Source organism: Fringilla coelebs (genome assembly GCF_963513975.1).
Source record: "Fringilla coelebs genome assembly, chromosome: 2".
Classification (NCBI taxonomy): domain Eukaryota; kingdom Metazoa; phylum Chordata; class Aves; order Passeriformes; family Fringillidae; genus Fringilla; species Fringilla coelebs.
The window spans coordinates 19335996-19348324 of NC_140029.1; the positions used below are offsets into that span (position 1 = coordinate 19335996).

The following is a 12329-nucleotide window of genomic DNA, read 5'->3' on the forward strand; positions in this document are numbered from 1 at the left end:
AAAGGAAATGTTTCAAATAAATATTTTAAAACTGCCTAAGCAACTCTCCTTGTAACAGCTTAACTGTACAAACCATGTTAAATGGTCATGACAAGATTTTGGGTGGAACCTCAGGATCTTGTTTCTAAGTGACTCATAAATCCCAAATCCATTATAAGAGGGCTTTATAAATCATATTCCTCTCTCTCCATACATAGGTACAAACATGTGCAAATGCCTGCATACAAATGTAGAATATATACTGTATGCTTACGGCATGTTATTTGTCCAATAAACAATCCTAGTGTCTTACATTAGCAAACTGTATCCTCAGTCTATATATCTGGGAGCATAAATTATGCAATTTCCTCTTTGTCCAAAAAACCATGGTTGCTAAACTATGTGCTGAATTTTCTTCCTCTCTCGTATGTCAATGCGGTACAGTTCCTTCCTTAAACCCATGGCAGTTTGAATGAATTATTGATGAACTCAAGCCATCTGCTGGACACTGCAACATGACTGTAATTGGTGTAGAACACTAAGAAATTGATTCAATACTTTTTAAGGGGAAAAGGAAGCATTATCTTTACTAATGCAGTTGTCCTAATATTTAATTAAAGACTTGGAACACAAATAGGATGTCAGATGAAATGCAGAACAAAAGGGTATTTCTGGTCACAAAAGTATAATTTCCGTGTAAAATTGAGCAGTAAGGAGAATGACACAAGATAAAAAATTAAAAAGAATATGGATTACAAACTCAATTAATTGTTTTAATTTTTTGCTGTCTTCCACCATGGAGAGCTTTTGCTATTTCTCTTGATAAACTCAGGCAGATGATACTTTCCTTTTATGTCTCTGTCACACTTAAATGACACACAGAAAATAATATTGAGCCGAAAAGATGAAGTATGGAATGAAGATTTCAGTGTAATGACTCATGATTCCTATGGTTTTTATGAAATACAGATGACCTAAAGGATTTTCAATTGCTGTAACAACCAATTTCTTCTGCAGAAGAACTGCCTTTTCCTCACAGTGCTTTCTGAGTAACAGTCCTGCTGAAAAGCTGAAGTATCATAAAATAGGTAAGTTCCATCATACAAGATGACAAGACCTTTGCCTCTTCCTGGAGTCTTGTTTGATTCATAAGCTGAACAAATGTGGTTTTAACTAAACTTCCAATCAAACTGAATTACTTTATTTAACAATATAGACACTGGACTGCAGGGATTTTCCCTTGTGCAGTAAGTAAAATATATGAAGCTTTAGTCGGCATGAGGAGGAATAGGAGCTAAAAGAACAATTAACATTTCAGCACATTATATGTAAGAAATATGCCTTTGGGAAACATAGGCTGATGGCAATCTGGTTTTATGTCTGCAGTCTCTCCTTTGGTATTTGCAGTCTCTAGTTCAATATTCTAACTTCTTGGTTTCTCACAACCGGCTTCTTTGTTTCTCAAACAAAGCCAAAGCAAGATTAATACCAACATAATTTGGAAGTCACCTGCTTTGAAATACACCATTTGTCTTTCCTCTCTTCCTGTTGCTGCTTTCAGGAGGTTTGTGAAGACTTGGTTGTTAAAAGTCAAGCAAAAAGTCAAACAGAAAATTATGTCTATGGAAAAAAAGCCTAGGAAAGCTAAAGGAGTAGCTAAAATACTTCTCTTACACTGCTTGTTATGTGCTGCCTGTAATAAATTACAGATGACCACTTGTCACATCAGAAATAAAGGAAAAGCTGACTAATAAATCCCAGAGAAATCTATCACATTAAACTGCCTTTTGAAGCATTCGATGTTTTTAAAATTAATTTATTTTTAGCTATATTTATTTTCTACTAGCTTCTACTAGTTTTTGTCTCCGATTAATGAGAAACTGTTTTTCTCCTTTCACGTCCCACTGTGACCCAGTCATCCCAATCAGTGGTAATATTTAACTGAAGAATCTCACTTTGGGGACTAATGAGTCAGAATATGTAAAACTGTTCTTTTAACTAACCTCCCTTTTAACTAACCTCCTGATTGGGCATATCAGGTAGAGTTAGAAGTAGATACTCTCTTGGCAATTTTGGCAGTCCTTGTTGGCTGCACTACTGCTAAAATAAAAATATGATCTAATTCTGTGTTCAAACTTTTCTAGTCCATCAACCAACACACAAGTCCCCACAATATTTCTATTCCAACTACATAAATCTATCAACGGCTAAGGGGGACTGTGAATCACAAAATTCTTATTGGAGGGAAACAGGAAAGAGAAAGGACTTGCTTGGGCCAGTCTAAAGCCTTTTGATCAGATTTTTTAAAAACCTTCAAAAAACCCCAAAAACCAGGCCTTGCAAAAAAAAACCAAAAAAACCAAAAGACCAGGCCACTTACAAAAAAAACCCCAAAAACAACAGGCCACACAAAAAAAAAGAAGTTAGAAAAAATCAAAGTCAATTGCTCTGAAAGCCAGATCCAATTATTTTACAAAACAATTAAACCTAGACATCTCTCAATCAAAAAGAAGTTGCAGAGAGTTTTATCAGACTAGGATTCAGAGAATCTTATAAACATAGAATTTCCTGAGTTGGAAATGATTCACAAGGACCACTGAAGTCCAGCTCCTGGCCCTGCGCAGGACCACCCCAAGAATCACACCACGTGCCTGAAAGTGTTGTCCAAATGCTTCTTAAAGTCTGTCATGGTCAGTGCTGAGGCCCTTTCCCTGGGGAGCTTGTTCAGTGCCCAGCCACTCTTTGGGTAAACAACTTTATTCTATATTGAATCTCAACCTCCCCTAGCACAAATTCAAATCTGTTTTTGTCTCTTTGCCCCTTCCAATCTAGTTTAACTATGAAGTATTCACTTAGGTACTTTCTCCTTTCTACTATTCTTTGTGCTTTTCCAACTCTTTAGACAAACTACAGGTTATAGGTTTCAAGCACTGACATCCCTAAGATGTTTTAGGCAGATTGAAAGGCAACATTGCCATGAGAGAAGGAATATGAAATGGAAGTGTAGAGGTTGCCACTGAAAGTAGGTCCTAATGTTCTGAGGGACAGTCACCTTACAGACACACCCAGCTTCAGGAAGCACCATTCTTCATTTTATTTTACTTTACTGACTAAATGTCATCTGGAAAATAAATAGAATTGTGAAAGTAAAAACTAACTCTGAGAATCAGGAAGACACAGCATTAGCATGCCACAGAGATAGAGAAAGATCATGTCATCTTCAGGGACTCCTGAGTCAGCTTCCGTTACGCAATTCATTAAAATTATACTGTTATAGCAGTGGATCATGGAGTACCAACACCTCTCCATGACATTTTTCTCTGAGAAGGGTTTTACTCATTTACAGTCACTCTCCTTATGTCCTTCCCACCCCGGGGAGTGCTACTTCCACTTGACAGGGGAAAAAGCTTGAAAACCAAAGACTAAAGATACTTAAAATTAGTGGAAATATACAAGACATTGCAAATTGGTCACAGTCCTTTCACACTTCTCTCTCAGCAGTTTAAATTGCCTTTTACCTCCTCTGAACACTGGTGCATGTAAAACTGCCACCTTCAAAATAGCATTCCTTATAAGGAGGTGATGCAAATGTCTTTCCCTCATACTACATACCTGTAGCTGACAGAAGTCTCCAAGGGTTGACTTACAAAACCATAAAAATGTCATGTTTGCCTCTCAGCTCTTGACATCACCTTTGCCATCTTTCTATCAAAAGACAGCATTTTGGTGTAATTCAGAGAAACTACAAGTCACTTTATTGACAATGCAATCTACATACCAGTGTTTTAAGAACTACTTCTCTGTCATCCTGAAGCTATTTAGGCAGCAGATAAAACCAGTTAATTTCTGTGATTCATACAGCCAGCACTGGCTCAGGATAAAAGGTAATGCTGATGCCACCACTGGGAAAAACCACATTGTGAAAGCCTTCCCAAAGCGTTACAGGCCCACAACCATCATGTCTTCTCAGAAATGGGTATGTTTTGCCCTTAAAATAGCTTTATTAGCTGATGTGTATATGCTGAATTAGTCAGCAACTGACTGGCAGGATAAAGGAGTTGTAAACTTCCCAGTGAGGGCAGACAGACACTTCTGTAAGGACAGAGTTACTTTGTGAGTTCTGTGCATGCAGTGGTGAAGGCATCTAGGTCATCTTCCTACTTCACAGCCATGCCATACTGGCAGCCCCAGGTGCATGGCACAGTCCTCTCCTATCAGCCTGTACTGCTTCCCCAGTCCAAGAAACTGTTCTGCAGAGTCTGGTGTTTCCTAGACAGCTCTTGAAACTGTCTCTGGCTTGTGTTTCTCCCTGACTTCTACTTTCTGCTGATTGAATTTCATAGTGAATAAACCTGTGTAAATGTACCTGTCTTGTTGTAATGTCTTCAAGGCATCCACAGAACATTCAGGTGCAAACAGCACAATGTAAAGGGCTGGCTTGCCCAACATTGTCTTTGAGGATCTGGAAATGTCACTTCAAAAGAGATATATAATGCAGCTGGGAAAGAGAAACCTTGCAATTGCAGTAGTTTGACACCTACTCTCCAAGCCTCCCTACCCCAAACACAGGACAGGAGATTTTTAGCTACCTCCTGCTACATATTCGAACCAGATGTAATCCTTTGATGCACGAGGCTTGCATAAACAGTACAAAGAAGGATAAACATCTATTGCAAAGCATGCAATATAAAGGTAATTCATCACATGGAAGCATTAATTCATAATAAACTCAAAGCTGGGTGTTCATTTGAATGACTTTACACGGAAACAATTACTCTGAAACATTCACATCAGTGCATCTGGCTTTCGAGCAAATCTTCCATTTGGACAAGCCAACACTTTTAGTTTAGTTGGATGAGAAGCAATAAGCTTGTCAGAAGGAGCTAATGAGAGCAACATTTGCTGGTTCACATCAGAAGAACCAATCAGTACAGTTACTTGTGTTTTGGCGCAGCTGTTCCACATCTCCATTCATACTCTCGCATTCCATAAAGCAACTTGTTAAGGAACAGCTGACCTGAAATTCATCACGGCTGACTCCTTTTTCTAGAGAACAGAGTAAGATGATGACACGACATTTCAAACAGATGACACATCAGCCTTGAAATTTCAAAAAAGGGCCTACACTTGCTAACTCTGAAGGCCATTCAGCATGGTTAACACAAAAAGAAAATTAAATTTACACAACAAATTAAGATCTCAGCACTCAGAGCATCTGAATTATCAAGACCAAACCTTTCTAAACCATGTCAGTCAACTTTCTGCTAAGAATAAGCGAGGATATGCATGCTTTGAGAGATACGATGGATTTAAAAGAGAACAACGTCCATAGTTGGCAGAGATTTTAACAATAACAAATAATATCTCTGTACAGCTTTCAGCTCTTACAGACCTTTGAAAAGGTGGGCGGGCATTTCTGAAATGTTATTGCAGATTAGTTATTAAAATCTGGAGAAACCTGAATTAGCCTTCAATATATTGGCTCAAGAACAAGAAGCACCACAACAGCCCGGAAGAGAAGATAAATGAGATAATATTAAATGTGTGCTCTCACAGATTCAGAGCTAATTTGAAGTATGATCCAGTTATCTCTGTATTATGTTGCAGAAACACCTCAAAAGATAGAAGATATGTATCTAACACCCCTCAAGACAGAGAGGGACTGACTTCTAGTACCCTAACTCTGAGCTCCCTGCATGGGCTAGCTGATCAGATGTAGCTAATTAAATTGCAGAAAATTTATCTCCATTGATGGCACTTGTAAAACTCTTACAGATCACTTGGTCCAACATTTTGTCTCTTTGTTCACTGTTATGTGTTTAAAACCTAAAACGCTAGCAATTCATCAATTAGGGCCTGACACAAAGTGGGTACAGCCTCCAGATTCATATACTGAACAGGGAGTGTAATGGAGTACCTTCAAATTAAAATGTCTGCATGACTGGTTTTTCAGAAAAAGCAGTTTTCAAGGTTCATGATTGCTAAGCAGTATCATTGCTAATAGCTTAATATGCTTGATTTTTTCTCTGTGATGCTGATGAAGAAAGAATATCTTTAATAGTAAGTCCAGTAAAATTACTTTATCCAGTATAAGAAACTGTCTAAACTACATCCAGAAACATTTGAAAAACGGCATTTTCAGCTACTGTGAGATGACAATGATGGCAGGCACTGTCACTGAGCTCCCTTTTACACTTACATTTGGCTCTGAGGACGCAGAGTAGGAAAAGTGGTTCCCTGACATACACAGAGTCAAACGAGAGTGACAGAATCCTCATTCATTTCACAATGATGGTGAGGAGGGTCAGTATTGATTAAATTCATGTTAGCACTTAAAATGCAACATGCAGCCTAAAATCCTGGAGGGTTCCTTCTCTCCAGTCTTATGGAAATACACCATTAAACCATAAATTCCAGTGCAGAATTTAAAGAATCTTCTAGATCCTCTTGATGAAAACTTGCTGTGACATTAACATGCCAAAGAAAGAGTTATTTCAGAGAGGTTTTGAGTCATTTCTCTTAAATAGGAAATAGAGCCAACACGAAATAAAAGCCCTTAATGAATTTCACCTTTTTAATTTCTCACTTTTTAAAATATTTTAGTAGAATTCCAGAGGATATCAAATACTAATTTACTGCTGTTACAGTTGCAAGGAATGGACTAATCTAGCCTAATTTAGCAACCTAGAAGTCAGGTTTCTACTTAAAAATACTTTTCTGTTCTTCTTCTTTAGTCAATAAAGCTTTCTGCAACAGGCTATTTTTTCCAAAACAAGTATTTCAGATAGATTACCCTCTTCTGATGCCAATTTCTCCTGGATGGCAGCCTGGATAACTATTTTAATTAAAGTGTGAACAAAGTACCACTGCTATGCCACTACTCACTGTTTGGTTTATGGAGTAAGCACTACACTTTTGTGTCACTTACAATTTCAGTAAAATACCTTGCTAAGTAAAAAGACAGTTTAAGTAAGTTGGGATCCTTGTAGACTAATGCCTACTTGGTGCAATCCGAGAAAAATAAGTTATTCATGTTATAGGAGTTGCCTATGAACAGCTAATAAGGCAAATTACTTGTTAGATGTTTTTCTTTGTTTCAAAAAAAAAGGGTTGGTTAAGCTGATTCGTAAACAGATAAAAATGTAATGCTAACCAATGATAATGAGATACATGAACTTCTGAGCAATCAATTAATTGATATCGTACACTCATATACCTTCTAATATGTCAGTGTTGCATTGTTCCTCATCTTCACTATAAGGAAAAAATTTCTCCATTGTGCCATGACTTTAATGTTATCTCAAAATACTTATTGTTAAGTATGTGTGAAAAGCTATAACTCACGGAATCTGTATCAGCAGCAAAATAAGTCCAACATAAATAGCTCCTGATAAATTTTCAACTGACTGCATTTCAAATACATCCTTTGTATTCTGTTCCCTTGCTACTTGCCTTGACTTGAAGCTTACATTTAGAAAAGTGATCTTGTTTCTTCCTCTTTTTTGAAGTTCTGTAACTGTCTGTCTTGAATGGAATTCATCTTGACCACAGCCTCAAGTGACTTTCATAAAACTGACCTCTCTTTGCAAGGGAAACCATAAACATGACTTCTGAGTTTGTGCTGGAAATAGCTCAGGAGAACAAAATATGGTGCAAAAGCCATTGAACAGCACCCAGAAAAAATGAGTCCAAATGGATTTTTTCTGCAAACCATTCTTGATTCATATTTCTGCAACCCTGGCTTTCAAAGGAGAACTTGAACACTAATTAAGTGTTGCCAGTAAAGCAGAGCCAAAAGAATTCAATGGATCAGAATGCCCTACAGGGGATATTTATAATGAATATCCCTGATAATCTCCAGACCTAAGACTTCCTAGGATGCAAGAATGTCCCTCATTCTTAAAAAACAAACCAAAATCTCTCACTGGGTTCCTGCTCAGTACCCCCTGGAGTCAGCAGAAGTAGATATAACAGTTTTCTACTTAAGGAAGATTATTTTCAGTAATGAATGTTAAAAAAGGTCCACACATAATTAAAAGATTACAAATAGGAAAATTTCTGTATTATGCATTGCTTTTAACTTCTTGACTTTTCCTGTAGTAAAATCATTATGCAAAAGAGACTTTATTGAAAAACCAGTCTATCTATTTCTAATCCTGTAGGAGTAACAGTTAGAAAATAAATTTGGAGCTTATAGGAAAAGGGCTGAAGATAAAAAAACTATCTAAAAGAAATTCCTGTGATTTATTTTGTGGGGAATTTATAAATAAAGCTAATTTATTGATTAGGGATATGTTTTTCTTAAAAAAAGAAGAGATTTAACTGAAGTTTTTCAGTTACCCTTTTTGGTGGATGTTTTGAAATTTTTTTTTTTTTGATAGACTTTTTTTAAGAAAGCAGAAATTGCCTCTTCCATTTTCTTTTCCTTCAAGCTCATAACTTTTCATAAGTTAATTTTCTGGCAATCTTTCCCTGGAAAACAATTAAATATTGTGTTTCATTTAAAACTCTAACATTCAAGGCTGACTTAACATCTAACATTTATGTGTATTTTGTTTGGAAGTTTTGGGCTTTCCTAATCCTGGTGAAGTTTGATGCTCACCTGATTGTGAAATCTGCCTTTTTCTTTTCTTATGCAATTTGGTTGTTTTTCTATTTGACATGCTATGATCTTTATATCAGCATTTTGAAAGTAGATTTTTTCCCACACTCTCTGCAGTTATAATGACAATCTGTTTGTTGACTTTACAAAAAGCTTTGAGGGAAAGCTGCATAAAACCAGCCACTGAATTTCACAAGAATATAAAATATACCTGGTTATAGCTAATCAGCAAGAGATCACAGACAAAAAATAGTGTTGGAATATCAATTCCTCATTAATGTGCTGCAGGGACCACAAGAGAGTACAGTTGAAGAACCTGAAGAAAAAGAGGAAGAGGAGTTCAGTCTAAAATCAGAGTGCAGCTTGTTCAGGGCACTAGCAAGCAGGGTCTTTTGGGATGCAGCTCTGAAAGGCCAGAGCCCAGAAGAGCTAGGTGATCTTCACAGAGAGCCTCCTCCAGGTGCCAGAATGGTCCATTCCAATGTGCAAGGAAGCAGGCAGCCAGAGCAGGACACCAGTGTGGCTCCACAGGGAAAGACTCAACAAGACCAGTGCAAAATAGAAAGAGATCAGACGTGGAAGTGGAGACAGGTTACCCAGGAGAAACAGAGAAGCTGTACCTGGCCAGGCAGGGATGGGGTTTGCAAAGCTCAGTTAGCGCTGAAACTTAACCAGGATGGATGAAGGATAACAAGAAGGGTCTCTACAACCACAATAGCAGTGAAAGCCAAGGGACTTACAAACTTACTGCTGAATTGAGTGGGTAACCTGATGAAGGATACTGAACAACCTCAGAAGTTTGATACTTTCTTTGCTTTGGCCTTTAGTGGCAAGGTTTGCTACCCTGGTCCCTGAGCTCAGTGACAGAATTTAGGAAATGGACGCAGACAAAGGCTGAATTAAGGATTGCTTAGGTAAGAGTGACACTCATGAGTCCATAGACATAGATGGTCTAAAGCTGATAAAGAAGTTGGCTCATATTTTTTTGAAAGGCCACTGGTTAGGAACAGAAACACCTACCCAGTGTGATTGTGAAATCGCTGTATTTGGAGATATGAAAGACTTGATTAGGCAAGTGCTGAACAGCCACATCTAACTTTGACACTACCTGGCCTGGAGCAAGAGGTTAGACTGAATGACCTCCAGAAATCTCCTCTCAGTTCTATGCTTTTGTGATTATGCCCATTGTGTAACCCATGCATTTAAAACACCCTCACTGCTGACCACTGAGATGCTGCTACCTGCAGGAAAACAAGATTTTAAAATTCCCATGCACATTGAAAAATGCAGGTGCATTGAAAAGTTGCAGATGTATCTAGTCCATATGAAAACCTTCAATTATACAGAAGAGATTCACTATTTCATTGGTGTAAAGAATTGCTAATGCTGTGGTGTCAGGACTGCACATTGACAGTGTCTTGTCATTCCAGGCATGCCCACTGGCATGAAAAGAAAGCTCTTATTTTCAAATGCTGTAACATACAACCCCAATATATTTCACTCCAAATTTCATCTAAGAATGAGTCTCTGTCAAAATCCCAACAGCAGACAGGTTTTGAGAGCAGAGGTAGAATTACAGTGTAAGAAAAGCATCACCTAAAGCTTTCCCTGGAATGAAACAACACTTAATTTGACATTACTTATGTAGTCAATGTAATTGGGAAGGGTGACATTCTAATTGAGTTTCTCATTTGAAGGCAGACAGAGAATCAACTATACAATAAATTCAGTTTGTCTCAGGTCTAATCAGTCTGTTTTCCTTGCTGTTATTACAACATATTGCTAGAAGCAGAAAATGAGAAAGAGAACCTAACTTTGCTTAATATCAAAGAATCAGGGAAAGAATATAGAAGACAATATTACTGCTTTATTGAGAAACAAAGACCTCAGAAATTAGTATAAGACCATTTTTGAGGTTTATACCAGTAGTCAACACAGAGCACAAGACAGAACTTTATTAGGAGCAGGACTGTTCTTTCAGTTTAAGGAGTCTACTCATCACAAGAAGCTCTTAGCAAGTTTTGTTTGTTAGTTGACTTGCAGGTTAACACCTTCTTGAAGAAAATCTCAAAATATAGTTTAATCCCACCTAACACAGATGAAGGCTGGCATTTTTATACCATTTCTGGCATTTTTATACTATTTCTGCACCATCTTTGGAAGATTTCTTTCAGCTAAATCCCCAGCAAACAAGCAGCTGTTTGCAGGAGGAGTACAACTGCTGTGGCATTTCCTGGCCAAATTTCTGTAAACAAATGTGACTTAGCAAAATTACACAGGTAGCAGTGAAAACACTGATAGCTGTAAGTTTTGAGAAGAGGTACCTGTACCAATAAAACCTGAGCATCTCCCAGAATCAACAAGACCCACCAATTCAGAGTTTACACCAATGGGAAGAATACAGAAACAAAACTGATGTACAGCAACCAGGCTACTGGAATTTAGGTTATTAATTCTTAAGTTTATTTTTTTAGTTACTTGCCATTTTTCTGTGCAATGCACTAACATTTCTTGTTACTCCAAAAGCAAAATTTATTATATGAATCTCAATACATCTTTTTCTATACCCTTAGTATTTATCAGTCACTGTTCTTCCTTTCCTTCTACAGCCCATTACAAATACTGACATTTCTCCTCTCTTGTATTATCCCCAGCCACTTTTTTTTGGTCTAGTTTCCTGCCGCCTTCTCTCTTTCCTGCCTGCTTCTTTCACACAAACTCACCTACCTGCATTCCACCTAAACAGTTTTTGAGCTTCTATACATATTTACATGCCTTCATTCACTCCCAAAAATCATCCTACCACATTTTCTTTATTCTTCACATAAGAAAAACCTGACTTAACTATCTTCATGTGAAAAATGAACCGTAAAGCAACAGTGAGTGGAGCTTCCATGCTTCAGGAATCATCTTTTCAACAATCCATACCAAAAAAATTAGTACCAGGAAAATACTATTCCTCTTTTGATACCCAAATACTTTGGAGGTACTCCTGGATGGTTTTATACTTTTTCAGCTACCCAGATGACATTTTAAGAGAACATTTCATTTCAATACTACAATAATTCATCATTCTTCATTATAACTAAAGCAAAATTATTTTCTCTTTTCTCAGCCATGGGAAGGCAAGACTTGCTGTACTACTGAATGACTGCACAAGGCAATAAGTCACTGGGTTTGTAGTTTAAGTGACAGGACATCCACTACCTGACAAGGTCGATGACTCTCTCCCTTGGAGCAGTACTGACTGGCTCATCATTAATCATTATGATCTGATCCCCTGGTATAAGCTTTCCTTCAGAGGGGCCGCCTGCAGATAAATGAAGAAAGAAAGAAAAAAGAGCACAGGTTAGCAGACCATTGTAAATGCACGGACACACTGTTGTTCATATACTACAAGTGTGGTTTTTCTTCAACTAATGACATTTTTACACTAACACTATTTCTGATGTTACTAGTACTCCCTCACCAGGAAAATCTTGCAAGCTAGTGGTTTAGAAGCTTCTACTTAAGTTCCCTGTATGTAACCACCTAAACTAAGGGTTCAGTTTTCTGAAGGGCCAAAAGGACCCATAAGCCATGGACTGATGCACCCATTAAGGTGTGATCAACCATATTTTAATCATCCTTGATCAATGTTTGTCTGATATTTTGTAATATCAGACCACCCTGAGAAGGATTTCTTTTCTTGTGAACAAATGATCCTGTTTATCTACTGTTAAGAACAGGAAGTCTTTTCCCATGGTCA

At 37.5% G+C, this 12329-nt stretch overlaps 1 protein-coding gene across 3 annotated transcripts in view; it reads right to left on the minus strand.

The window, feature by feature from the left end:
- FRMPD4 (FERM and PDZ domain containing 4) overlaps positions 1–12329 on the minus strand; it is a gene marked incomplete at both ends in the record, with an annotated part of 393220 nt that overhangs the window by 50241 nt on the left and 330650 nt on the right. For all 3 annotated transcript variants that reach the window (XM_084201307.1, XM_084201309.1, XM_084201308.1), the window contains one exon: positions 11789–11891. In XM_084201307.1, coding sequence (XP_084057433.1) covers positions 11789–11891 — 103 coding nt within the window. The remainder of the gene's footprint in view (positions 1–11788; positions 11892–12329) is intronic.